The 24,058-nt window shown below is 38.5% G+C and overlaps 1 protein-coding gene across 2 annotated transcripts in view; it reads right to left on the bottom strand.

Annotated features, from left to right (window-relative positions):
- LOC123870212 (probable JmjC domain-containing histone demethylation protein 2C) overlaps positions 1-24,058 on the bottom strand; it is a 216,098-nt gene that overhangs the window by 6,956 nt on the left and 185,084 nt on the right. Inside the window, exons 9-12 of one of the 2 annotated variants that reach the window (XM_045913418.1) lie at positions 16,406-16,883; positions 15,805-15,825; positions 3,673-3,871; positions 1,259-3,430 (exon numbers count right to left, since the gene is read on the bottom strand). In XM_045913418.1, the coding sequence (XP_045769374.1) occupies positions 1,259-3,430; positions 3,673-3,871; positions 15,805-15,825; positions 16,406-16,883 (2,870 nt within the window). The remainder of the gene's footprint in view (positions 1-1,258; positions 3,431-3,672; positions 3,872-15,804; positions 15,826-16,405; positions 16,884-24,058) is intronic. The other variant, XM_045913419.1, reaches the window with a different exon arrangement.

The following is a 24,058-nucleotide window of genomic DNA, read 5'->3' as shown; positions in this document are numbered from 1 at the left end:
TTTTAATCAAACTATTAAAAAAGCGTTTATTTCATTATTTTTCAAGATTGTGTTTTTGTCTAGAACATATTGACAACAAAACTAAAGTTTGAAATTAAGGGGATTCAGTAGTATATTAAAAAAAACCCCGCTGGCTGGAGGTCACTTTAAAATCAGATTTGAGTAGAATTCGGTAGAACAAATCATGGACTAATTACCTGGCCTACTTACGTTCTCCTACTATGTGGGTTTCCGAGTGTACAGACACTTGCAGAAGGGTGTGACGACCGTTTATTTTATCTGATCAGACCAATACCGCGGCCCTCGGGTTACATCTACGGGGTCTCTTTCCCCCGATCTTGCCAGTGACCATGAGTTTTTCGATACTGTTCGCGTTTTTCCTAACAATGAATCGTGAAGAAAGGGACCTACGATCCTCAGTCGAGGAACCGACGCGGAACTTTTGCAACTAAAAGGTATCGGCAGTTCGGTGCTTCGTACCACCCGAACTACTGCCACTAAAAAGTTGCATTAGTTCGGTTAACCGTGCCTAACAAGCGAACTACTGTAACTTAAAGTATAAGAAGGAGGAACATATCACACGACAAGAGCTGTTTTTTAATTTGTGTTTTGTGACAATAACGAATGTAGTGTGTCCAAACTCTATTAGAAAAGTTTCACTAACCTAAAATTGAGAAAACTGGTTCATTTTAATGACTCTTAATTAAAAACTCCTGCGTTATTTCTTAGTACTATTGTTGTAAAGACTAATATAATTAAAAACCGAACCATTTCAAAATAGATTGGAGAAATGAGACCACAGAACTTTGTAGTCTATGGTCTCTTTATGGTCTTATTTTTATTCCGATAGATAGGATGTTTGCATGGAATAAAAAGTTAACCTAAGTTCATAAGACACAAGTTGTTCAAATATGAGAATATTATTGTCAGTTTTTACGGCTCTTAGGTACAAGGCGACTATCAAAACTCAACAATACAAGTATTCTGTTTTCTATTATGTAACACTATGAAATGGGAAGCTATTTACAACGAACCAATAGGTATAGCACGTTTTATGTACTCAGTTGGTGCTTCAACTATTCATGTCAAGTAGACACCGCCACCTGAGCATATAATATATGATGCATATTTGAATTTCGTACCTTTTTGTAAATAATTTAAGGAAGAAGAATATTGAATGTGTCTGTCCCAATGATTAACAGAAAAATGTTGACTAGTATAGCTGTTTAATTAAATTAATAATGAACAAGATATTTACCTCCTCAGCGTCCTTGTAGGGATCCGAAAATCCAGCTATAGCTAATTGCCTGTTCTTGGCATACTTCAGTCTTCGAAAAGCGTAAAATCGGCAAAATATGTTCGGCATGTCCTTGTCGCGCTGCGCGGGCGACCAGCGGCACTCGCGGCACTTGGCGAGCCGCGGCGCCACCTCGAAGCACGGCCCGTTCTGTAGGAACGACTCGGCCGTCGTCGCCTTGGCGCTGGCCGTGGACGGCGCGCGGCGCGGGGGATCCTCGCGCCGCCGCCCGCCGCCGCCGCGCCCGCCACCGCGCGCCCGTCGCCCGCGCGCGCGTCCTCCGCCGCGCTTGCTCGAGGTGCTGCCGCTACCGCTACCACTACCACCAGAGTCTGAGTCCTTATCGTCACTCTCTTTATCACTTTCACTACCACTTTCCGATGCTTTCTTCTTCTTGGGCTCGTCGCCCGCTTTTTTTACTGTCCCTTTTTTCCGTTTAGCCTTCGGCGGTTTCCGCTTGGGCGGTGACGTCGCCTCTCGCTCCGAACTCGAGCTGTCCTCCTCCGCGTCGTCAACGCGGCCGTTGACTTCCTTTGGTTTTCTCGGTTTGGACGTTTTCCGCGCCCCTCGCTGGATGGACTTCGCCGCGACGGGCACCACTATGTTGGAGCTGGAGTCGTCCGGCTCCGACACTCGCGTGATCGTCATCGGCAGGGTGATGCAGGTGCCGCCGCCCCCCGAGCAGTCTCCCTCGCCGATCGGTGCAGTCTCGTGCCTCTGAAGCCATGCTTTTTTACCTAAATGCCGAACTGTCGGCGCTGAACCGTCTCGGGGACTAGGTGAGGAGATCTTCGCCGGAGTTTCGGCGTCGGCGACCGTCGTCACGGGCGGCGTGACGGGCGGCGCGGGCGGCGACGACGTCGTGGGCGGTGCCGTGATCGGCGGCGTGGACGTCATGGGTGGCGTCGAGGCTACGGGAGGTACGGGCGTGGTGGAGGGCGCGGGACTCGCCGCGGGGGTTATGTGAGGAGCGGGGGAAGCGCCGGCGGCCTTCTCGGGCGTTTCGACGCTGCCGTCCGCCGAAGGTACGCGCACGTCGCAGGGGGGACCCGGGGCTTGCGGGGCAGGCTCGGAGCCCAGCGGCGTCCGACCGACACTAGCGGCCGCCGCGATCAACGGTTCCGGAGCGGGACTGTCGAGCCGCCGTCGCTTAGCGTCAGTGGAGTCGAGATCGTAAGGACATCGTCTTCTCGGAGATAACCGTTCGGGGTCATCTCGCGCGACGCCGAGGTCGAGGGGTTGGGTCTGGCACGGGGACGCCGCGTTGGCGAGGTCGCCGTGCGCTCGCGGCGGCGGCCGGGGCTCGGGGGTGCGCGAGTGTGCCACGGGCGGCGGCCGCGTCCGCGTCGCGGGGGAGTACGCCGACGGCGGCGGGTAGGGCACGGGCGGCCGGTCCGCCTTCGTGAGCTGAAGCGTCGCCGGCGGCGGCTCGACCGCCATCGTGTAGTGCAAGGTCGGGCCGGGCGAGTTGCTGCTGGGCTTGCCGTAGATGTGCGGGGGCGCCGGACTGGACACCTTCGGTTTGACCGGCGGCGTCTGGTAGTAGGCGGCGGGCGAGCGCTGCGGCGGCGTCTGGTACACGCGCCGGCTCTTGTCCTGCGCCGGCAGCGCCGCGTGCGTCGGCGTCTGCAGCGCGGGGTGCGGGTGCGGCGGCGCGTGCGGCGACAGACCGGTCCGGTACGGCCGCGAGGGAAGGTAATGCTGGGACGGCTCGCTTCTGGGCTTGCTCGGGTATTGATGCTTCTGTTCCAGGTGGATTTGTTTGGCGTCGTGTTTAACTATCACAGATTTTTCGGTCACTAGGGGCGGAGGGGCGGGGAGGTGCTGCTCCTTGAGCTTGTCGTAGCGGTAAGGGGGGTAATTGTAGGGAGCGAAGTTGGGTTCCCCTTTGGGCAGCACGGGCAGCTGCGGCGCCTTGTCGGACTTGGCGAGCGCGTGACGCGGCGCGTGTTGCGCGTGCGGCGCGAGCGCCACGTGCGCGGCGTAGTCGGGCTGCGGCAGGCGGTCGGAGGGGTGCGGGGGCGTGGAGTAGTAGGCGCGCTCGGGTGTCCGCAGCCTGTCATGCTCGGAAACCGCCGCGCCCCGGTTCGGAGCGAGACTATTCAGAAGCGACCACGATATACTCCGTTCCCGCTGAAAGAAAAAATTGTTTATCTAGTGTGTTACCGAAATTATTTTGTTCAACATCAAACACACAATATCTCAACACAGGGCTGATTTTTCAATCGCAAAACCAATTTTATCTGATGAATAAAGATATTTTGGCAGATTTCGAATACATTGTCAAAACATCAAAATTCCACAGTTAAAAATAATTTGGCCCATCGAAAAGGCTGCTCTTGAATTAATAATATAAAAATTGATTTGGTATTTACCTTCTGATTAGCTAGCCTAAAGGATTCTTCGAAATGCCTCGACACTAGTTTAGAGGCAGCATTCTCTTGCTCTCTCCTTTCTTTTTCTTCCCTCTCTTGCTTTTCCCGTTCCCGCTCCCTTTCTCTCTCTATCCGTTCTCTTTCTTTTTCCTTCTGCTGCTTTTCCAGCATCTCCCGTTGCTCCTGTTCCCTTCGTTCCCTGTAAACAAAATATCAGATAAGGCTTCATTAATTAAAATCAACTTAAAATTAGAATTGGTTTTAGGTTGTAATAGTGTTAAACAATAATCAATATGTATTAGGATTATGATGTCAGTGCGTGAAGTCATTGGAATGTGTATAAGTAGGTCAAGGTCATTTCGAAGGTCAACAAAAAAAAGTACTTATAGCGTATATTATATCTTTTTACAACGTATTTCAATGTGCTATAAAACAACTCTGAATGCAATAAGACAGCGCATATATCCACAGCGCGGAGATGGGCAGAGATGTGTTTAGCAGACCAGTCAAATTATTACAGTTAAATGGCGAGGTAACTTTTGGCGTCATCAGTAATGTGATTGGCCCAGTAAACACGTTAAACACATCTCCACCCAATACTGCTCTGGTGGATACAGTGCCTTAGACAGACAAACTTTACTTGAAATCTTTCATTTTTCCTCAAAAATCTCGTAGTAAAATATACCTTATATATTATGTATTTAAGTTTAGAAAGTATCTACCTAAATGAATAATGAATGAAGAAGTATATGAAGAAAAGAAGTTAATTTAATCTTGAAAATATATTTCGCACAAATTCTATTTCTGACGAATACCTCGTATTTACCTCGGAGGCGATTTGTATATTTTTTACGACTCCTTGATTCGAATAAATCCTATTTTTTATAGAGAATTTGTTTTTATGACGCCATAATAATATGAGAGAAACTAAAGGATAGGAAAATATAATAATATCTTTGATGTGCGAGATAAATTATTGAATTGTCACTTGTTACAATTTGTCACTTGTCAATGTCATTATTAGTGTTCCCAGGTGTTTCCACTTTAACAATAGTTTGACTTTAGTTTGATTGCTATTTTTTCCGACCTCTTAGATTACAAAAAGATGACTTTTGATCGACATTGTCATACGAAATTACGAGAATTTGGTGGGTCGCTTCGATCGTGGCTAGTTACCACCCTACTGGCAGAGCCGAGCTTTAGCATTCCGGTCCCGGCATGGGTTTAATAAAATCATATCCCTTCCAGGTTTGTCCGCTTTCATCTATTGCATCATCACTTACCACCAGATGAGACTGCAGTCAAGTGCTAACTTGTATCTGAGTAAATAAAAAAAAAATTGCCTTGGCCATACATAACGTTAGACGTTACTCGTTTCGCCTATAAAAGTGCGAAATCCCTAAAAGTGGAAATACTGGTTGACAACAGCTAACCAATGACATCATAAATGACATTCATTCCGATTCCGGGTTATGGGGCTATCAATAAATAGTTTCCTTATTAATCTTGATACAACCTACCAAATTATTATTTTTGAAATATCACAGACTAAATACATTAGAAACGGGTAACATTGGTATAATAGCGGAGGAAGTTCTTAGGATGCCATTTAAAAAGCTTTGCCTAAATAAAGAACAATGGTTTATGGGTTTAGTATGGGGAAAAAGTAGATTCCTCCTACACATCGATGTATCTACATCAATGTGGGAAAAATGCATATTTGCACTTAAAGAAAATAAGGCTTCATAGTTATCAACAGAGTACTTTAGATATTTATTGAAACAACAATCAACCAGGAAACTTACTTCCCACTTGAATGGAACAAGTGTAAATTAAAAATTTATAACACCCCCGACAAGTGAAGGTTACAGTAACTAGAAAAGAGCTGATAACTTTCGAACGTCTGATCCGATTTTCTTGGATTATAGCTAAAAACACTCTCGATCAAAGCACCTTTGAAACAAAAAAAACAAAACTAAATTAAAATCGGTTCATTAGTTTAGAAGCTATGATGCCACAGACAGATACACAGATACACACGTCAAACTTATAACACCCCTCTTTTTGGGTCGGGGGTTAATAAAAAGCTTAGCTATTGAAAACTGGAGCAAAAATCGAAAATCAACACTAACCTGTGCAAGGTTTTTTAACTTACAAAATATTTAATTTTTCCATCAAATTGCCTAAATCTAAGATTAAGTAGATAAACATATAAGTATAACCTAAGAAGTTACTCAACAAAAGATTTCTTTATCAAAGAGTTGTGAAACTAAAACGCCATAATATGAGAATCACTTTTTTGCACGGTTTTTAAGTTAAATCAATTTATTTATAAAATGTTTTACTAAGCATGCAGAAAGCGAATATTATGCGGGAATGATGCCAAAAAATAGCTTATGCAGTATCAAAGTGATGAACTCAGTACTATATTATGGTTACAAATGCAACATGACGCGACAAAAATAATACATAATTATTTTTATTATGGCAAGGGCGGTTGTGTGAATCAACAAACGACTTGGTCATTAAATATTTTATAATACGAGAAGGTACCTAATTGATGATTCATAATTCCTGACATGGCTAATATGCAGAGAATAGGAAAACTTGCAATTTATTTTACCTACATTAGGTATTGTTTACTCAGTAAACGGTGGGTTAAATGCGTTTTAACTGTTAATTACGCAGAACGCAGGCTGTTGTTTACTTGAATTTATTTTTCTGTTCATGTTTCTCATAAGTAATTTTTATATTTTGTACCTACTTTTCCTATCATTTTGACTGATATACATTATACATAGTAACATTAGTAGGTAGGTCTATCATATATTCATTACTCTGTGGTAAGTATTCCCAGGTGATAGTAATATTATGATTCCACTGTTTATACCACTTTATTCACCCAGGTCACAATGTTCCACTTTGTTCACTAGGTGATCAAAGTGGAGTAATAAAAAGGAATCATATCACCCGGGAATTATATTATCACCTGAAGATTAGCTTAACATTGAATCAGCCAGTATTACGTATTTACGTAAGTAAATTTATTTTTAAAATTTGGTAGAATTTCGTAGTTTAAACACGGTCCGCCCCACTGTTACGCTGATCATATCAGGTGATAAAGTTTCCAGGTGATAGGTATGATTCTACCTTAATCAATCACGATCATCCAGCAGTTGAACAAAGTTGAACATACTGTGCTAGGTGAACAAAGTGGAATACTTATACTTGGCTACTAATATTGTTATTGTTTGCCAGTACCTAGTTATAACTGATATAATATGTTATCTATACGTGTGCATGATTTATCACTTCATATATTATGTATTTAATGTCTTATCTCAATAATTTAGTTTATTATTAAAATAATAACATTATGATATATGATAAGACATTTACGACAGTTATCTTTAAGTGCCTACTTGCATATTAAAATAATTGTTGGTAAATACCTGACAAGGTCACTTAGAGATCAAGTAAGTATCTACATCTGGTGATAATCCAAACCAAAAGATGCCACCAAGCAGGATAAAGAAAAATCCGTAAGTTTAGTCAAACTCAAAACATAGAAAATCGGTAAAAGGAAACAAAAATCAGAACACAAAAAAGCGAGTGAAACGAACTAAGCCGCGAGTAATACTAAACTTAATTGTCAAATGTTGTCATCTGAATAAAGACATATAGGTAGACAGGTAGGTATCAAACGTCGCGTCGCGCCGTGTTCGCTTCGAAAACAAATCTTCACTGAAAGTGAAGGTCACATACAGAAAAAAAATGTCGTTAAAAGTACTTACCTACTTAGATATTTTAATGTTGTTGGACACGGTTTTTTTTTTACTTGACTTTTCTGTGAAGTTCTCGATTGATTCTAGTAAAATTGTTTGTTACAAAGCAGATCTAACTACAAGGTTAGCTGATTGCGTTAGATGTTCATTTTCAAGTTAATCCAACCCACCAAAAACATTTCATATAAAGGTTGCCAAGACTCACAAGTTCATAATGTTTTCACTGTTAAAAAGTTATGAGATCTCTAGTAGAGCCAAGCCCCTAGCTAAACTTAGATTTGTGTTGGCCATGGGACCTGTACCATGTCCAAAGTAAAGCTCTTAAATGCTCTTGACCATGTCACATTTATAACAATAAATAACAAATAACTCTACTTACAAACTCTGATTCTACAAACCCTACATCTTGGTTAAAAAAGTACGGCTTGGCCGTTCACTGTTCGTGGAATTTTTATCTGATATGACATTAAAGCCCGGAATAGCTTGTGTGACAGTCACGAAGTACAATACAAATTAGTAATTGTCGAACAAACTATTCCTTACGGGTTTAAAATATATTATGTCATGTAATAGTTTCACGAACATTAAACGGCCAAGCCGTACTTTTTTGACTAGAGGGGTTTTGAATGGCAATAAATCTGAAACCATAACAGCTTTCCTAGCCTACATACCAAGTTTCAGTCTTTGAGGACTTCAGGAAGTATCCTAGAATTTAGGACTAAAAGTTTTGAATGTCAATAAATCTGAAACCATAAAAGCTAGACAATTGATTCTTGGTACGTTTAATAAATCTGCTAAGAACATGTTATCCTGAAAATATCAGCATTCTAGCGATAGACTTCACAGATTTGCTTCCCCCATATAAAGGGTAGGAGGGGGAAAATTTCCAATTTCTTAATTTTCCTGTAGTTTGTATGCAATTTCTAGTCTACATACCAAATTTCAGTGTTCTAGGACTTCGGGAAGTACCTTAGAGATTTTGACTAGAGGTTTTGATGATCATCAATGAGGGACGAAATCGACGTATTTTAGATATCAATAAATCTGTAACCTAAAAGCTAGGTATTTGATACTTGGTATACATATTTGGTTTTGCTGAGGACACCTTATACTGAAAATATCAGCTTTCTAGCGTCATCCAATGGTAATGGTCGTCATCAAGAGAAAATGGTACGTAGTGCCCCGGCCGCCGCTTGGTTCGTCTTGGCGGGGGCACTACCGTACCCCCTGATACTTAGGTCACGCTCTAATAAATTGACTTAGATAGTAGGTACCTAAACGCTTTAGAGTTTCTTTCAACCACAATGTAATTCTATTAATACGAAGTACCTATTCATTGGGTTTATACAATTACGTTCCTACCAACTTAGTCAAGGTATATTACAGATTTTAAAGAAATGGATGTATCCATGTAAAATGATATAATGTATAGGTGGTATGTATATGTATGTATAGGTATATGTCGTGCTCAGGTTACTTACGAATTAGGTCACACTAGTAGGTATATAATATATTCGCATTTCACGCGGACGCGGTCTACATTTGTCGGTAGATTAATTATTATTAGAAAAGTAAGTATATATGTGATATCTCGATACAGTACAGTGGAAGGCGTGATAATACTGATAGTCTAACAGGCGTTGAGGAATGTTGACGAAAAACGTGTCGTGCGCGTAGGTGGAATATCGCGGGAAAGAACTAGTACTGATATAAGTAAGTAAATCGCATCTATAGTTCGACACAATTTAAGCAGGTATCTATTTATAGATGCAATCAGCTGACATTGATACAAGCACGTCGGGTCGTTGACCTTGAACCACAAACAACTTTCCAGCATTGACGTAATCAACCTCGGAATTAATTCACGTCTATATTTAATCGTAAACAACGATTTAAACGATTTTCTGCTTCGTTTTTTCCTTTTAGAGATAAAATTTACTTCCACTTTAATTTCAAGGTTTTGTGGATTTGTGTTACTTATTAAATTACTTTCATTTTGTTTTTAATACTTAGATATGATGCCCGCGACTTTGTCCGCGTGGATTTATGGTTATAATCCCATAGGAGTTCTTCGAATTCCAGTATAAAAAGAACCTACCTAGCCTAGCTTATATCAGTCTCCTGGATTCAAGCTATCTCAGAAAAGCTAATAAACAGACACAATTTAGTATTTATACCTATTATGAGTATGAATTCGAACTGTTTTACTGCTGGGCACTTGGATACAGCAAAAATAAGCACTACGAGTATATAAGATATTTCGAATTGGCGAAACATGCTGAATGCCGATCACGCGCTGTGTGAGGGTGGGCAATGATAGCCCCTAACACCGTCAACGTCATAGTAGAGGGTGTTAGGGGGTAAGAATCTCCCGCGAGAATATGGAATATCTAAGTCTAGAAATTCTAACTACCTGGGTAAAATCTACACTAATATTATAAAGAGGTTAAGTTTGAAAGTAAAAGTTTGTTGGAAGTATAGTACGCGACAAGTCGAGATGACAATCGGAGTATGAGGCGGGGGACACCCCACACGTCACCCACGCTATCTCGCATCGGGTTAGCCCGGGGGCTGTGCGGGTGTGCGAAGCGTCCCCACCCCGATTGCAATCTCGACCTGTCGGGAACTATATTCTCCGAAATTAATCATCGATTTTCAAAATTCTTTCACTGATAGATAGGTAGGTACATTATCATTTATTCCCGAAAGCTATAGGCTCCTATAGGATAGCTAATATACATTAGATCAGGGACGAAATCGCGGGCAAAAGCTAGTTTTATACAAAGAATAGCTGATACCCGCGACTTCGTTCGCGTGGATATAGGTTTTTCAAAATACCGTGGAAACTCATTGATTTTCCGGGATAAAAAGCATCCTATGCGTTAATCCAGGGTATGATCTATCTCCGTTCCAAATTTCATCCAAATCCGTTCAGAAGTTTTTACGTGAAAGAGTATCAAACATACGCATTACGCACATACACACAAACTTACAAACATTAGTGTAAATGTAAAGTGTGGTAGTGGGATGCATTACAGAGTTACAGATGAAAAGACCGCTTATCTGCACACTACCTTAGGTTTTCATTATAACAGCTTGACAGGTTCACCTGATTTCACTTGATTGATCATTTCTACTAAAGATTAAAGTATTATTATCTGCAACTGATAAGCAGTTACAAATTACGATTACAACTGGAGATAACTAGTACCTAATGGCTTAACATTCTTTAGTAGGTACGCGTACAGGATGAATCACTCTTAGGAGATAAACGTAGCCTTCAGGCTGCGATAAAAATAACGACAACAACAATTTTTCACTCCTACATGCAAAATAATACCTAGAATATAAACGGAAATCAGCTGACAGGAAACCTGATAGACTATCTGTCTACTTGTTAGGTCTAACCATATAAGTAATATTATAATAATTATTCATTTGTTTTCGTGAATTTCGCTGATTTAAACTATTTTTTTCTGATTTTAACACAACTTGTTTAGTTTGTAGGGTTCCGTACTCGAAGGATGCAAACGGGACGCTATTTCTAAGCCTTCGCTGTCCGTCCGTTTGTCTCGTGAACCATAATAGGTAGAGATTTTAAATTTTCACAGTATGTTTATTTCTTTTCCTGCTATAAAAACAAATAAAAAAAATAACAAAATGGCTGCCATAAAAAAATTTAAAAAATAAAAGTGTTACTCAGACTACCGCTCAATCGCGACGCGCAGCGAGCCGTGTCCCTATGAAAAACATCGACTTACTACGTGAATATAGCCGTAATAAAGTATACTTAAAATGGAAATCACTCACGATAGTTTAAACGTCAAAACGTGTTTAATTAAAAATCGAGTATAGGTAGTTATTCCTAACATTCTCAACCTACAATGTTGACCATGATTTAAATGCATTTCAGAACTTGCATGTTTCACATTATAGGGCATAGCCTCAATAAGGATCTCATACAACCTAGTTTACTCTTTAACTATAAACCAGACTGGATAAAGCTTGGTCTTTTGTGGGAATGCTTTTATTTTTCACGCAAGAAACTTTTACCGGACCTAATTTTACTGGGAACAACTACTAGCTGTATAGAGGCTTAGTCCTTTACAGCACAACAATACAGAGTCGGAACGCCAATTGTTCAAAATACAATGGAACTCGTGTAAGAAAAGGAATCGCCAACTTAAATTCTAAAGACTGACTAGAAGAACTTAATGGTAGTGCACAGCATCAGCAGGTAAAACAGATGGCTTTAGCGTCTATAGATAATTTCGAAGTGTTAGGTAAAACTTGAAAGAAGCCTGGTCTAAATATTCATAACATTATAAGTAGTTATAGTAACGCGGAAAAATCACTACTTAGCAACGTAAGTGATTTGGTCAAAAATATGGCCTTTTTTGGTTTCGTTCATTCGCTATTTAGCCAAAATTAATATCATCAATATATCTGTTATATTATATCGATGACTAACTTAGCAACGTAGTTATTTGTCAAAAAGGCCATACAACTTTTTTTGATATAACATAAGGTAATGTTGCTAAGTAACTCATCGTAAGGCTAGCAGCGACCCCTCCCGCTTCGCAAGGGTAGCTTATTACAATTTTCGTAGGGATCTCTAATTTTTTGAAAATAAAATATAGCTTATGTCACTCAGGAATAAAGTGACTTTCTACTGGTGGAAGGATTTTTAAAATCGGTTCATTAGGTCCAGAGATTATCTTTATAATATTAGTAGAGAAGTATAGATTGTATGAGATAGGATTGATTGTAAAAACAAAACAATTATTAATTAATAATTATTAATTTTGTCCATTAGTAACTTATCTACAGGTTACAGACAGATTGATTATTATCATTAATTTCGGAAGTAAGAGTTATTTGTATAGCCTTATCCGATCACACCATAATCGCAGAAATGGTAAATATTTGAAAATATGTCAAGGCGAAGACTACAGACAAGCCCTTTTGAATATCAAGTAGATTATAAAGAACATGATAAAAGTAAAGTAGTTTCATGATTATTTTATTACGTAAGTAAAAATGGGCAGGAACAGCTCTGAGCAAAATTCTTTGGCAATTAGCAAAGTCCCCTTGAACTTCTCGCAGCATAAAATCAGAACAGGATGTATAGTTACGGCTAGTTAATTACTACAGGCATAAAGGCACATAATAAAAAACAATATAAATAGTATTATAGGCAATATCCTAGTAATATTCCATTAACAAATAGGTAAATCTTGAAAACTATATTTCCTTAACTAACTAGTCTAACCTATTTATATATATATTATGCTTACGAATGTATTTCAGAAATAATTGAATTTTATAAGTTTTACCGCGCGGTAACGTGCCAACCGCAGATTACTGAGAATTTATTGTTATCCTTGTGGTAAGCAAATTGTATACGTCACAACTCATAAGAATTACAAATACATCTCCTTCTCTATCAATCAGTGTTGTGTGACTGGAATTGCAATTTACCTTATTCATTTACATAATCGTATGTAGTTAGATAAATATTTAATTAGTACCTACATAATACTATGTTAGTTGCTAACTAGCAATGTTGTATTTGATATAATATATAAAAATCAGCCAAGCGCGAGTCAGACTTGCACACGAAAGGTTCCGTACCATCGTACAACAAATGGAGAATGGAATATTACTATGTTTCTTTTTAAATAAAAAAATAGCGCGCAAACGGGCAGGCGGGTCACCTGATGTTTAGTGATTACCGCCGCCCATGACTATTTGCAGCACCACAGAATACCAGCAAATAATTATCGTTAGGTAATTATTCTTTATCTCCGATTGCGAGTAAGATTAGGTATGTCATTGCTAAGTGGAGTTCCAAGTAATTTAAAAATACTACATTTTTTTCGAATAACTAAATGGGCTTGACTGCAATGGAGATAATGCAGCGTAAGGTGAAACGCGCCTGCCCAGAAGGTGCCTATTCACTCCTCTTCTGAAGTAACCAGTATGATAGACAGTGCGTATCAGAAACGAGGAAGCAAATCGTTTTGTACGGGTCCGTGGGATTTCAACTATGTAGGGATGCAAACCTTGGCGATGCCTCGTGGTTCGATTGTAAAATGGGGTAAAAACGTTCAACAACATTCTCTACTAAGGTATGACTTTTTTGGTATGACTTCGGAGCTTCGAAGGTTTACAGGTTCTTTTGTAAAACCGGAGTTATCGTGAACATAACCGGAGTTTCGATTTCCATATATTAGAGGAACGTCGAGGTATTCAGCAGTTACATAATAATAACCTACAAAGTCTTCATAAATTGTACCTACTGTACATATGAAATAGGGTAAAACTTTGTCTAATTTCATCGATGGAGAACCTAATAAAAAAAATTTACAACTAAGTTTTAAAAGGTCGTACACTAAAGTTTCCTTTTCATTTTTCAAACTGATTAGTTTTATTTTCATGCTCAACAGACTTGAATATTCATTTACTAAGCACATAAAATATTCAAATTAGACGCATTATTTAACCACATTAAATTTTTTAACGACCCAAAAGAGGGGTGTTATAAGTTTGACGTGTGTATCTGTGTATCTGTCTGTAGCATCGTAGCTCCTAAACTAATGAACCGATTTTAATTTAGTTTTTTTTTTGTTTGAAAGGTGGCTTGGCTTGATCGAGAGTGTTCTTAGCTATAATCCAAGAAAATTGGTTCAGCCGTTTGAAAGTTATCAGCTCCTTTCTAGTTACTGTAACCTTCACTTGTCGGGGGTGTTATAAATTTTTAATTTACACTTGTTCAAGGAAGCTTTGAAAGTCCGGAACTCCGGACTTGGAAAACTGAGCCTCAAAATCCGATTCCGAAGCTGAAAAATAGTCCGATTTTCAAGCCCTCTTATCTACTGATTTATATACACCTAGATAATAGTATGATGCACTTGAGTGTAACATATTACAATTATATAAACAAGAAGGATACTCTTAAACAAAACTCGGATATTTTATCTATTGTATGTAAATTAATAACTTATTTGAATTGTTTAATGTCCATGACAATGGCCTACGGAAGTCACTCTTCCGTCAAATTAAACAAAACATTAGTCATTTTATCTATACTAAGTACTGTACTAAAATTCTAACGAGGTATTTTGTTAGTTTGTGAATTTGTGTGTGAGGGGTAATATCTCCGGAACCAATATCCGATTCTGAAAATTCTTTCACTGATATAATACATTATACATTTATAGCTACATAATCCCCGAGTGCTACCGGCTTTAAATTATATAATGCGGACAAAGTTGCGCGCAAAAGCTAGTATGTTATCAATTTTCCGAATGATACGCCACACTGGCAACACCTGTGTGTGTGGATACTGGAGATGCCAAAATTATATGGAGTTGTTAAATGAATAATATTAGAATATACAGCCCTTTTATATGAAATTCTACTTGGTATAGTCCGATTCCCCCTTAATTAAACTAAAAATAATTTTCGTTGACATTGGACCACTATTATATACTTACAACTGTTCCAAATTGTGACAGACAGACGGATAGACGGAGAAAGTGACACCATAAGGGTTCCATTTTTACCATTTTGGTACGGAACCCAAAAATACAAATACGAATTGATAAATTCCAGTAAATAAAAAGTGATAAATAAAAAGTATCTACCTACTCAAGGCGTTATGCAATTCACTAATTTCTGCCAACTTTCGCCAGCTTTTATATACCTATTACTTAAAAAGTTTAGACAAGCGTCCGATATTTACACAGATGAGATAAACTAACACATCTGTGGATATTTATAATCGTTTAGGACGACTACGACTTAAGTATTAGTAAGGTTTAATTAACACACAATTAATCAATTACATATAAGTAGCTAAAAAAATGTGAATTCTCATTTTGTAGTTAACAAGTATGTAAGTAGTTTTGTAGTAGATATTACATACATATACATATATAGTAGTTATGTTATAGAAATTCCTTATTACAATACCTATCTACAAGTCTTTAACCACGCAAGATCCGAAATCAGTCATAAAATAATTACTTAACAGTGCAATATTATTAATTAAGTTCTAAAATTTCAGGGCGCACGTATGCAAGGTAATGCACGCGCCAAGTTCTTGTTATAATATTATTTCATATAACATTGAACTGTAGTAAAACACCGTTTAATTTATTAAAAATTCTGAAAATGGCAATCAACTAAGTACTTAAATATAATAAGAGTAAAAATGGCTTCAAAATAAGTAGGCGAGTTAAAGAAAAAAAAAATAGTTTGATTACCACATGATCACGATTATTTAAATATACAAACAACACTTTAAAACAAAAATGCATAGTTAAATTATGGGTTTACCAACCTCGAGAGCTCTTGAAAGTCACTACGTTTTTCAATGTTGCGATGTTGGCAGTATGAAACAAGGAAAATACATTGCGACTTATTTACAAGAAGAATAATCCAAACACATTTAACAACAAATTAAAAACGAGAGGTTTAATTTTTGTGATTAATTTTTTTTCTTAAATTGCTGTTATCTTATTTGTATGAAGCCAATTTATTTATGAAACCTCCATTAGCTTTATCTTCTTTGGCTAGCCTGAATAAACTTTATTTTATGTTTTGGATTATCTAACTATTCCGGAAATGCAATTATTATAAGTACCCTATTCTAAGACCTTTTCGTAAACAAAGCCTGTTTATTACTGCTTTTTCATAAAGGTTTTCATACATTCTTACATTTGATAGCTATATGTTTTTGAAAGCTTTCTTTCTTAACATGGAATTTTTATGTTTTATAAATAGATTTTCACTTTCAGTAGTTTTTAATTAACTTTAATAAGAGTGGCAGGTACTAGATTCTGTTTAACCAATCTGCTCTACTAATAGGGCATCAGATAAATCTATTGTGGCAACTGCGGGAGGAAGCGACGTATGAGTAATGTAAAGGTAAAGCAACTAACCGTAGCAGTCTTTCATGTCTCTCTCTGTCGAAGGTGGCAGCTGCGATGTACTCGTCACCGATGGCGTGGTGCAGCTGCGGGTGGATGGGCGGCTGGTAGCGCTGCTTCCACAGCAGCTCGCTGGGGTAGAGAGTGGGCGGCGGCGGCGGCGGCAGGTGCAGCAGCGGCGGGGGCGGGCCGCCGCCGTAGCCGTGCGCCATCCCGCGCCACTCCTCCACAGAGCTGGCCGACCCGCCCGAACGCACGCCGCTCACGCCGGAGTCGGACCGATCGTCCGCATCGCGCGCGCACACTATCACACAGTCGTCCTCCTCGGAGGCCACGGCGCTGCCAACACCATCCGCGCCCGCACTCACTCCACTCTTCACTTCACCAACACTTTTTGAGCACACCTCAGCCTTCGTTTCCTCCTTTACGCACTTATTTTCCTCACTAACCGCCACCACATCACCACTCGCACTCACACTTTCTGCGGCACCTGCAACAAAGGAAACAAACTGTTAATCACCTTCGTCTTGACTCTTTAGACAAAGTACTTCAGGCTAACTAGTTCACATTAGTACCTACTGTACGATATTTAAATGTAATTTGTTTCTCCTTCGTTCTTTACTCGAAATAAACAGAAAAACAAGTAAATGGTAAAAGTTAAAAATTACTTCTCTGAAACCTTTCAAGCAATTTTAAGGAAGTAGATATTATTTAAATTTAGATTAAGAGTGAAACTAATGGGCAAATAACAAATATAGATACAAGTATCAGCAAATCGGCTGACAAATGGTTTACGTCAGTAATTCGGCATGTCGATCCAAACACGTTTGGAGAGTAGCCAAAACCAGCTCATTCACACTACGCCTACACAGTCGCAAAAATGTGACGTTATGACACCGCCGCTTTAAACATATCAAATTAAATTTATGAGCAAACATTAAACATAGCTACATAGAAAACGATTTAGACATTTGCTTTGGTAGTTGTTTTGGATGGATTTGAATCGTGACGAGCAGATTTTATAGTTATTAAGCATCGATGTATTTTTTATTAATATTATTTTTTATTAATATTAATTATGAATAGTTTATTATGAAATTTCAACGCGATTGCATTTGCCACTTTCACAGGTCAGCCTCGTTTCGCCTTGACAAGAAATTAATATACAAAGTCACGTTCGGGCTATTAATACCGGAACAGGAAGATGACATCGTCGGTAGACATTGTAGTATGCGAATCTATGTTGGCACAGTCGCTAGAATTGCGTGTGTCGGGTTTTGTGCCGACAGACACGTGAATGACTGGCTGCCCGCCAAATGTGCAGGCAACATGGCGCGCTATTCGCCGGCGTTTGGCGATCGAGGGCACTGTGGCAAAAACGCCAAGTATCTCAGCACTTTTGATAATAATTAACTCAATTCGTTTACAGACAAACGGATAAGTGTAAAATTTACTCAAGTAAAAAATTATAAGACAATAAGATAACACTGTTTTTTTTACATAAGATTTATATATGTATAATAATTAATCACGTTCATACTATTATAATTGACGATAAAAAGAACATATAATTAGGTTAGCTATCCTTTATTCAATGCAAATTTAACTATGAGAAACTGACTATACTAAGATATGGAAAAAATAAAATGAATAATAAGAAAGAGGATGTTCTAGGTTACATTTGCATATAAAACGACTTCAATTTGCATTCAAAGTAAGTAATTCCTATTAAAATAGCTATCCACGAAATAAAAAAGGACAATAAAAGAAACGTTAGCAGTGGATTATATAATAACTGAATAAATTAAAATGTTCGTTGGCAATATAAAATTCGACACGAAACCTACACAAAAGAACAAGCCTGCGTGTCATGCAAGCCACAAAGGAATTTTAATGAGAAGCTGTTAACGGCGATGCGCATTTACATAATCGCATAAATAATTAATTATTCATAACAAACATAAATACTGAAGAGACCAAACATCGTGTACTTCGAACGGTTTATGTGTTCAGGCGTGCGTGCTATAAGATTTCATCTCGCCGCTTTTGTATAATGATAACAATTGTTTATGATACAAACATAATGTTTAGTCAGGAAGTCGGTCATCTTTAATAGCTTCTATGATTGCATATCAAAGAACCGGTCGCGTCGTAGAGAAATCGCGTTATCGTAACTCGCATACCGCATTGTTTATTAGCATGTAAATTATAATAGCATTGTTATTAAATTATTTAGCATTGTTTTCCTCCTATGAACATTTCGCTGGACAGCGTTCAAAAAGATTCGAGAAGTCTTTCGTCCAAAATTCCAATCCTTGAAGACCAGTCTTCGAACGTGCGTGTTACCAGGGATGATATACGGATCATACGCTACATAGTCGCTAACTATGGGCCTCATAACAAAGCTCAGAGTCACTCAGCGAGCGACGGAGAGAGAGAGCAATGCTCGGAGTTTCTCTACGGTATCAAATCGGAGTGAGGAGATGCATAGAACTAAAGTTACCAACTTGCAAAGCTGAAGTGGCAGTGGGTGGGACACATAGGTCGAGAAACTGATAAACATTACGCTCATAAGGTGCTGGATTGGCGACCTCACACAAAAATGTGCAGCTATAGACGCCTATGGGTTGATAATAACGACGACGACTAAAGGCTACTAAAACAAACAATCTTATCATTATTGATTTAATACGACGGGGAGTGGCAGTATAATCAATTAAGTCGTTGATCTAATAATAACATTAAACGATAACGTAATCAGAGTTAATAATAACTTTTTCAATTTTGAAAATGAACACAGACAATTGGAAACAAGCCAATTCTTAAGTAAACACTAGAATGTTTACAATGAGAGAATCTCTGAGAAAACACACTATTGAGTGGCTGTAAACAATAGTGCCGAGACAATGCGACAGTGATCAGCGGTCGAGGACAATAGGGGTAACAAATAACTCGTAGGGGGAAGTGCGGCAACGTGCACCGCGTGACAGCAGCTGATTGACAAGACAAACGGTGAGGCGGGGCCGGTGAGAGAACATTTCATTAGATAGGTCCGTAGAAAGGAGAGGCAAAAAGTTGATACAGACGGGTGTTCCGAGAACGCAGCAGCCGACGTGAATTCTGATCTTTATTGAATTATTCATGAATACGGACGGTTCGTAGACGCAACTATTGCACCAATACACGAACGGCTACTACTAAAATGGCAATGTTAATAAAATACGCCAACTCGTTATTTAGGTTGCGTGAACTTAAATGGAATAGACTGAAAATGATTACTTAAACATTTCTTACGTCAACCACTCGCTAACTAGTTGGATCGAGTTGGAATTTAAATAACTCATCTTGGAAACATTTTCCATGACCACAATCACGCCTTCCGAGAATAAATTGCTGCGTCAGTTGTTAAGTGACCAATAAAATGAGGACGCGTTGACACGAATGAATAGTTACTAGAGTTTCATTGCAACGGAAATGGACGGCCAAAAGGTTAATACTATCAGCCTGTTCACAATTCACATGACTAAGGCTAAATATCTGCCTGCAACAATACTTCTCAATATAGGGCAATAGATCTCGTGCATGACTTCGAACGATCAATGAAACCGCACCTTTTTAACCTTGTTAATATAATAATGTACAATTCAGATCGTAATAGCTAGCCCAACTAACTGTGGTCTATCAACTGTAATGTGCTAAGTCACGAACTGAGGAATACCGGAACTACCTAACTACTTACTCCGTTAAGTCTGTATAGACAAAATATCTATACTATTATGTTATAGGTACTTATATTTAAGATTCCAATACAGTATTGAAGCACTGTTTGTAGACTAAAGTAGATATCTCGTTAAAACCATTAGAGCGTACAGCCTCGCCGAGCGTGTAATGAACACTTCCAGTCGGACAATAACCGCTACTTAATAGAATATTAATTAATAGCGACAAAGCTTTCTCTGTAGCCGTAAAGCAATTATCTCGATATTACCCGATTACGTAAAACTTGTCTGTAATTTAAAATTGCTGTAATTGAATAAAGAACGGAGGTATGTAGGTACTTGCCGAGATTACCGCAAAACCGCAAGTCAACAATACGAGATTATATACATTGTAGGTACCTATCTATCTACCAAGCGAGAATTACTTTAAGCTACACATTTTTAGTTTCAAGTGTTTAGCAAACAAATGTACATAGTTATTATTCTTTAAAATGAACTTTAAGCGTATTAATTATAACTACGGAGATTATAAACACTGTGGCTATTTATCTACCAAGCTAGAATTAAGTTCTTATAAGCAACATTAGGTCGACCAACTTATTTTTAATTAGATAAAAGAACTAACAGAGATAATTATAACTTTCAACGATTTAATACTTCTTTTGAAGGCCTAACTTGAAGCCTGGTAAAGATTAAAGCAATTCCGTTTTGCAAGTTTATGCAAAGTTTAGGTAGGTTGTTTCCGAACTTCTATTTGCAGACTTCCGTATAGTCAGTATAATTTTACTCGTAGGCGTGTTATGCAACTCAACAAAAAGTGATCGTGATCGGCCGACAGATCGGATATCGTTATTGGTAATGCACTAGCTTGAAGGTTTTGTACCTACCTGTTATTATGGTTTCATAGTTACATAATGATTACCTACGCTACATATCTATAACTGCACTGCGTAATTGTGCAATGCTATTACAAATTGCATACAGGTTTAACGTTTACATAAGTTTACTCTGTTATTAAAATTAAACGTTTTTGTTAAAACGATATTTTATGGGAAATACCTAGCATGCGTACTGGCTTGATTGCAATCGGACCGTTTAAATGTAATTTCATCGTTTATTTCACCTTGACTACAGTTTTAAAACTCTTTTATATGAATGAGTCTTGATATATTTTTTTTAACGGGTTTTTGAATTTCCATCCAGAAAATATATATTTTTGCTTGTTAGACTATGTTATCTAATGAATTACAAAATATGGCAAGATGAAATAGAGCATATCTCTATATCTACTCCATTTCAAAAGTTAATTTTGGGTTGATTACCTACCTACTTAATAAGTTAAGGTAACATATCACTTGTTTTATTGTACTGTTTTTTGATATTTAGACAAAGAAGTCTTTCAACATTATCGCGATGATTTCAAATTAGTGCAAGTGAAATACAAGCCTGTAGAAAGCTCCATATCTGACTATAATATTATAAAGACGATAGTTTGTGTGTGTGTGTGTGTGTGTGTGTATGTCTGTTCCTTCACGCAAAATCTACTAGACGGATTTGGCTAAAATTTAGCATAGAGTTAGGTTACCTAATTAATAATATTAATAATATTAATAATATAATTGAGATAATTAAGATAGATGAGCCTGGATTAGAACATAAGCTAATTCTTATCCCGGAAAATCAAAGTGTTCCCACTTGCCACGGGATTTCGAAAACCTAAATCCACGCGGACGAAGTCGCGGGCATCAGCAAGTGCGCTATAAATGAATAAACAGTGGAGATAAGCTGCGATAAGCACAACTTGAGGGCCAGGGCACGTTAACAACACAATGAGTTCGGAACACGGCGATAACACTGCTGTGCTGATTAAAGGTCATTCGAATGCACGACTAGTTAACCGCGACGTAACGTAGCGATACTTCAATCGAATTATTTCAATAAGCCTTTGACACAAACCTATACATAAGATAACGCTATAATGACGCATTTATTTAGATAAACACCTACTTATATTATCTACATTTTTTAAATAATGTATTAAATTTAAAAAATCTTGGGCATGTAATAAAAGGAAGTAATTCGTTCGCATAGTAGGTATTACTTATAGGTATTACTTATTAATGTAAAAAAATATTTCAGTGATTCAATAAATAGGTACGCAGATACATAAGTCCTCAATCGTTTTACAAAAAATAAAACATCCAACTACGAACAAAAATTAATAACGTCAAAAATTAAAATGCTCTACTTATTGTATTAAAACTTGGTCGGTATCACTTCCATGCGCATTAGTCAATCTTTAATCAAAACTCGTCTATCATCCGGATTGTTACAAAACAGACAGACAGACAATGAAGTGATCCTATCAGGGTTCCTTTTTTCTTTTTGAGGTACGAATACCAACTTAAATGGTAAGTTGATAATAATATGACTAGATACGCAAAGGATACTCACTGGTGGAAAGGGGGTAAAAGGCACTTAAAAATCTTCCGTAATTAAAAATGTTTTCAGCGGCACTTCATCACTTAAATAACAATTTTATTTTCTTTTCATCAACAGTGATCAATCACACGAGAGTTCAAAGTCACAATCACAAAAATATCCAGGCTATAAAAAGGATCCTCCACGTTCGCTGCGACGACCGTTGAAAATTAAAAGCAATCCAAGTTGCGTCCTTGAAAGCGGTCAGGAAGTCGACGCAGCCAGGCGTTCACCTGCACACACACCAACACCACTCCAGTCGGCTACGCTATGTAGCTAGGTATAGCACATACAGCTATAATATAATTGAACAAAGATCACGACTATGCTAAAACGATTCGTTACGGCACAGACGTGCAAAAGCCTCGGTGGCGCACAAAGAACTGAAACGCGGGGAAGTGGTGGCCTGAGGAGGGGGGAGGGGCACACCGCGCCAGTCTCACGACGTCGACGTAGCACAACGTAGCAACAAGTGAACGGCAGTGCGGGTGTGAGGCAGGAGACGAGGGATGGAAAAGGGGAGCCTCGCCCCGCGCATACAAAGAGCGCGCACCTGACGGCAACGCATGCAGCACCCGACACCCGTCTCCAACGAGGCAAATCCACTATCAAAGTATAGCAACTGCCATAGATAACATAACAGGAAGGGCAGATGTCGATAATCACGATACGCGATGTGAGCTAGTCGTTATAGCATGCGAGTACAAGTCATTGCAATCGACTAGTGATAAAAAGTTGATCGAACACATTGCCTGCGACATGTGTGCGTTGAATATCAGGCATGCATCATGCATAACCAATTTCACACTATGGATGGGTTCATGACTGTTTTACTTTCCTCAATGATAAAAAACTCCCTAGTTCTTGCTGTAAATATTATGTATTTTGCAGTAAACATATTTATAAATAAAATGTTCCTAGATAAAATGTAGTTATAGGTAGGTAGGTACCTACTTAGGTATTAATGTAGAGTAAAAAAAATACTATAAATCGATTTCGAGGAAATACCCAGCAACGTGCAAAGCATATTTTTTATCGGCAACAAAAAAACCATTGTATATAATATCAATCCACCTACATACCTACTTGATACGAATAAATTATTTATCAATTCGCTGAATCAGAAATAGTTATTTGTTCAGATATAACGGACTTTTAAAGGTTATATCAGATAACATTGTTTGTATCCTTAATCTATTATAATCTATCATTTATAAATTAGATAACTATAGAGAATAGATTAAAAAGAGATAAAAAAACAAAAATGCATTTCAAGGGTTCCTTACGCAAAATGAAAAACGGAACCCTTATAGGATCACTTTATTGTCTGTCTGTCCGTCTGTCGTGTCTGCCAAGAAAACCTATAGGGTACTTCCGTTTGGGAGGCGTAGAGATACTACGAGTAGTTAATTTTATCTCAAGGAGTAGGTACGACCAACTAAATTATTTTTGGACGATAGCAGTA

The sequence above is a fragment of the Maniola jurtina genome, chromosome 12 (genome assembly GCF_905333055.1).
Source record: "Maniola jurtina chromosome 12, ilManJurt1.1, whole genome shotgun sequence".
Taxonomy (NCBI): Eukaryota; Metazoa; Arthropoda; class Insecta; order Lepidoptera; family Nymphalidae; genus Maniola; species Maniola jurtina.
The sequence above is the reverse complement of the archived record's forward strand: the minus strand, read 5'-3'. Positions and strand labels throughout refer to the sequence as shown.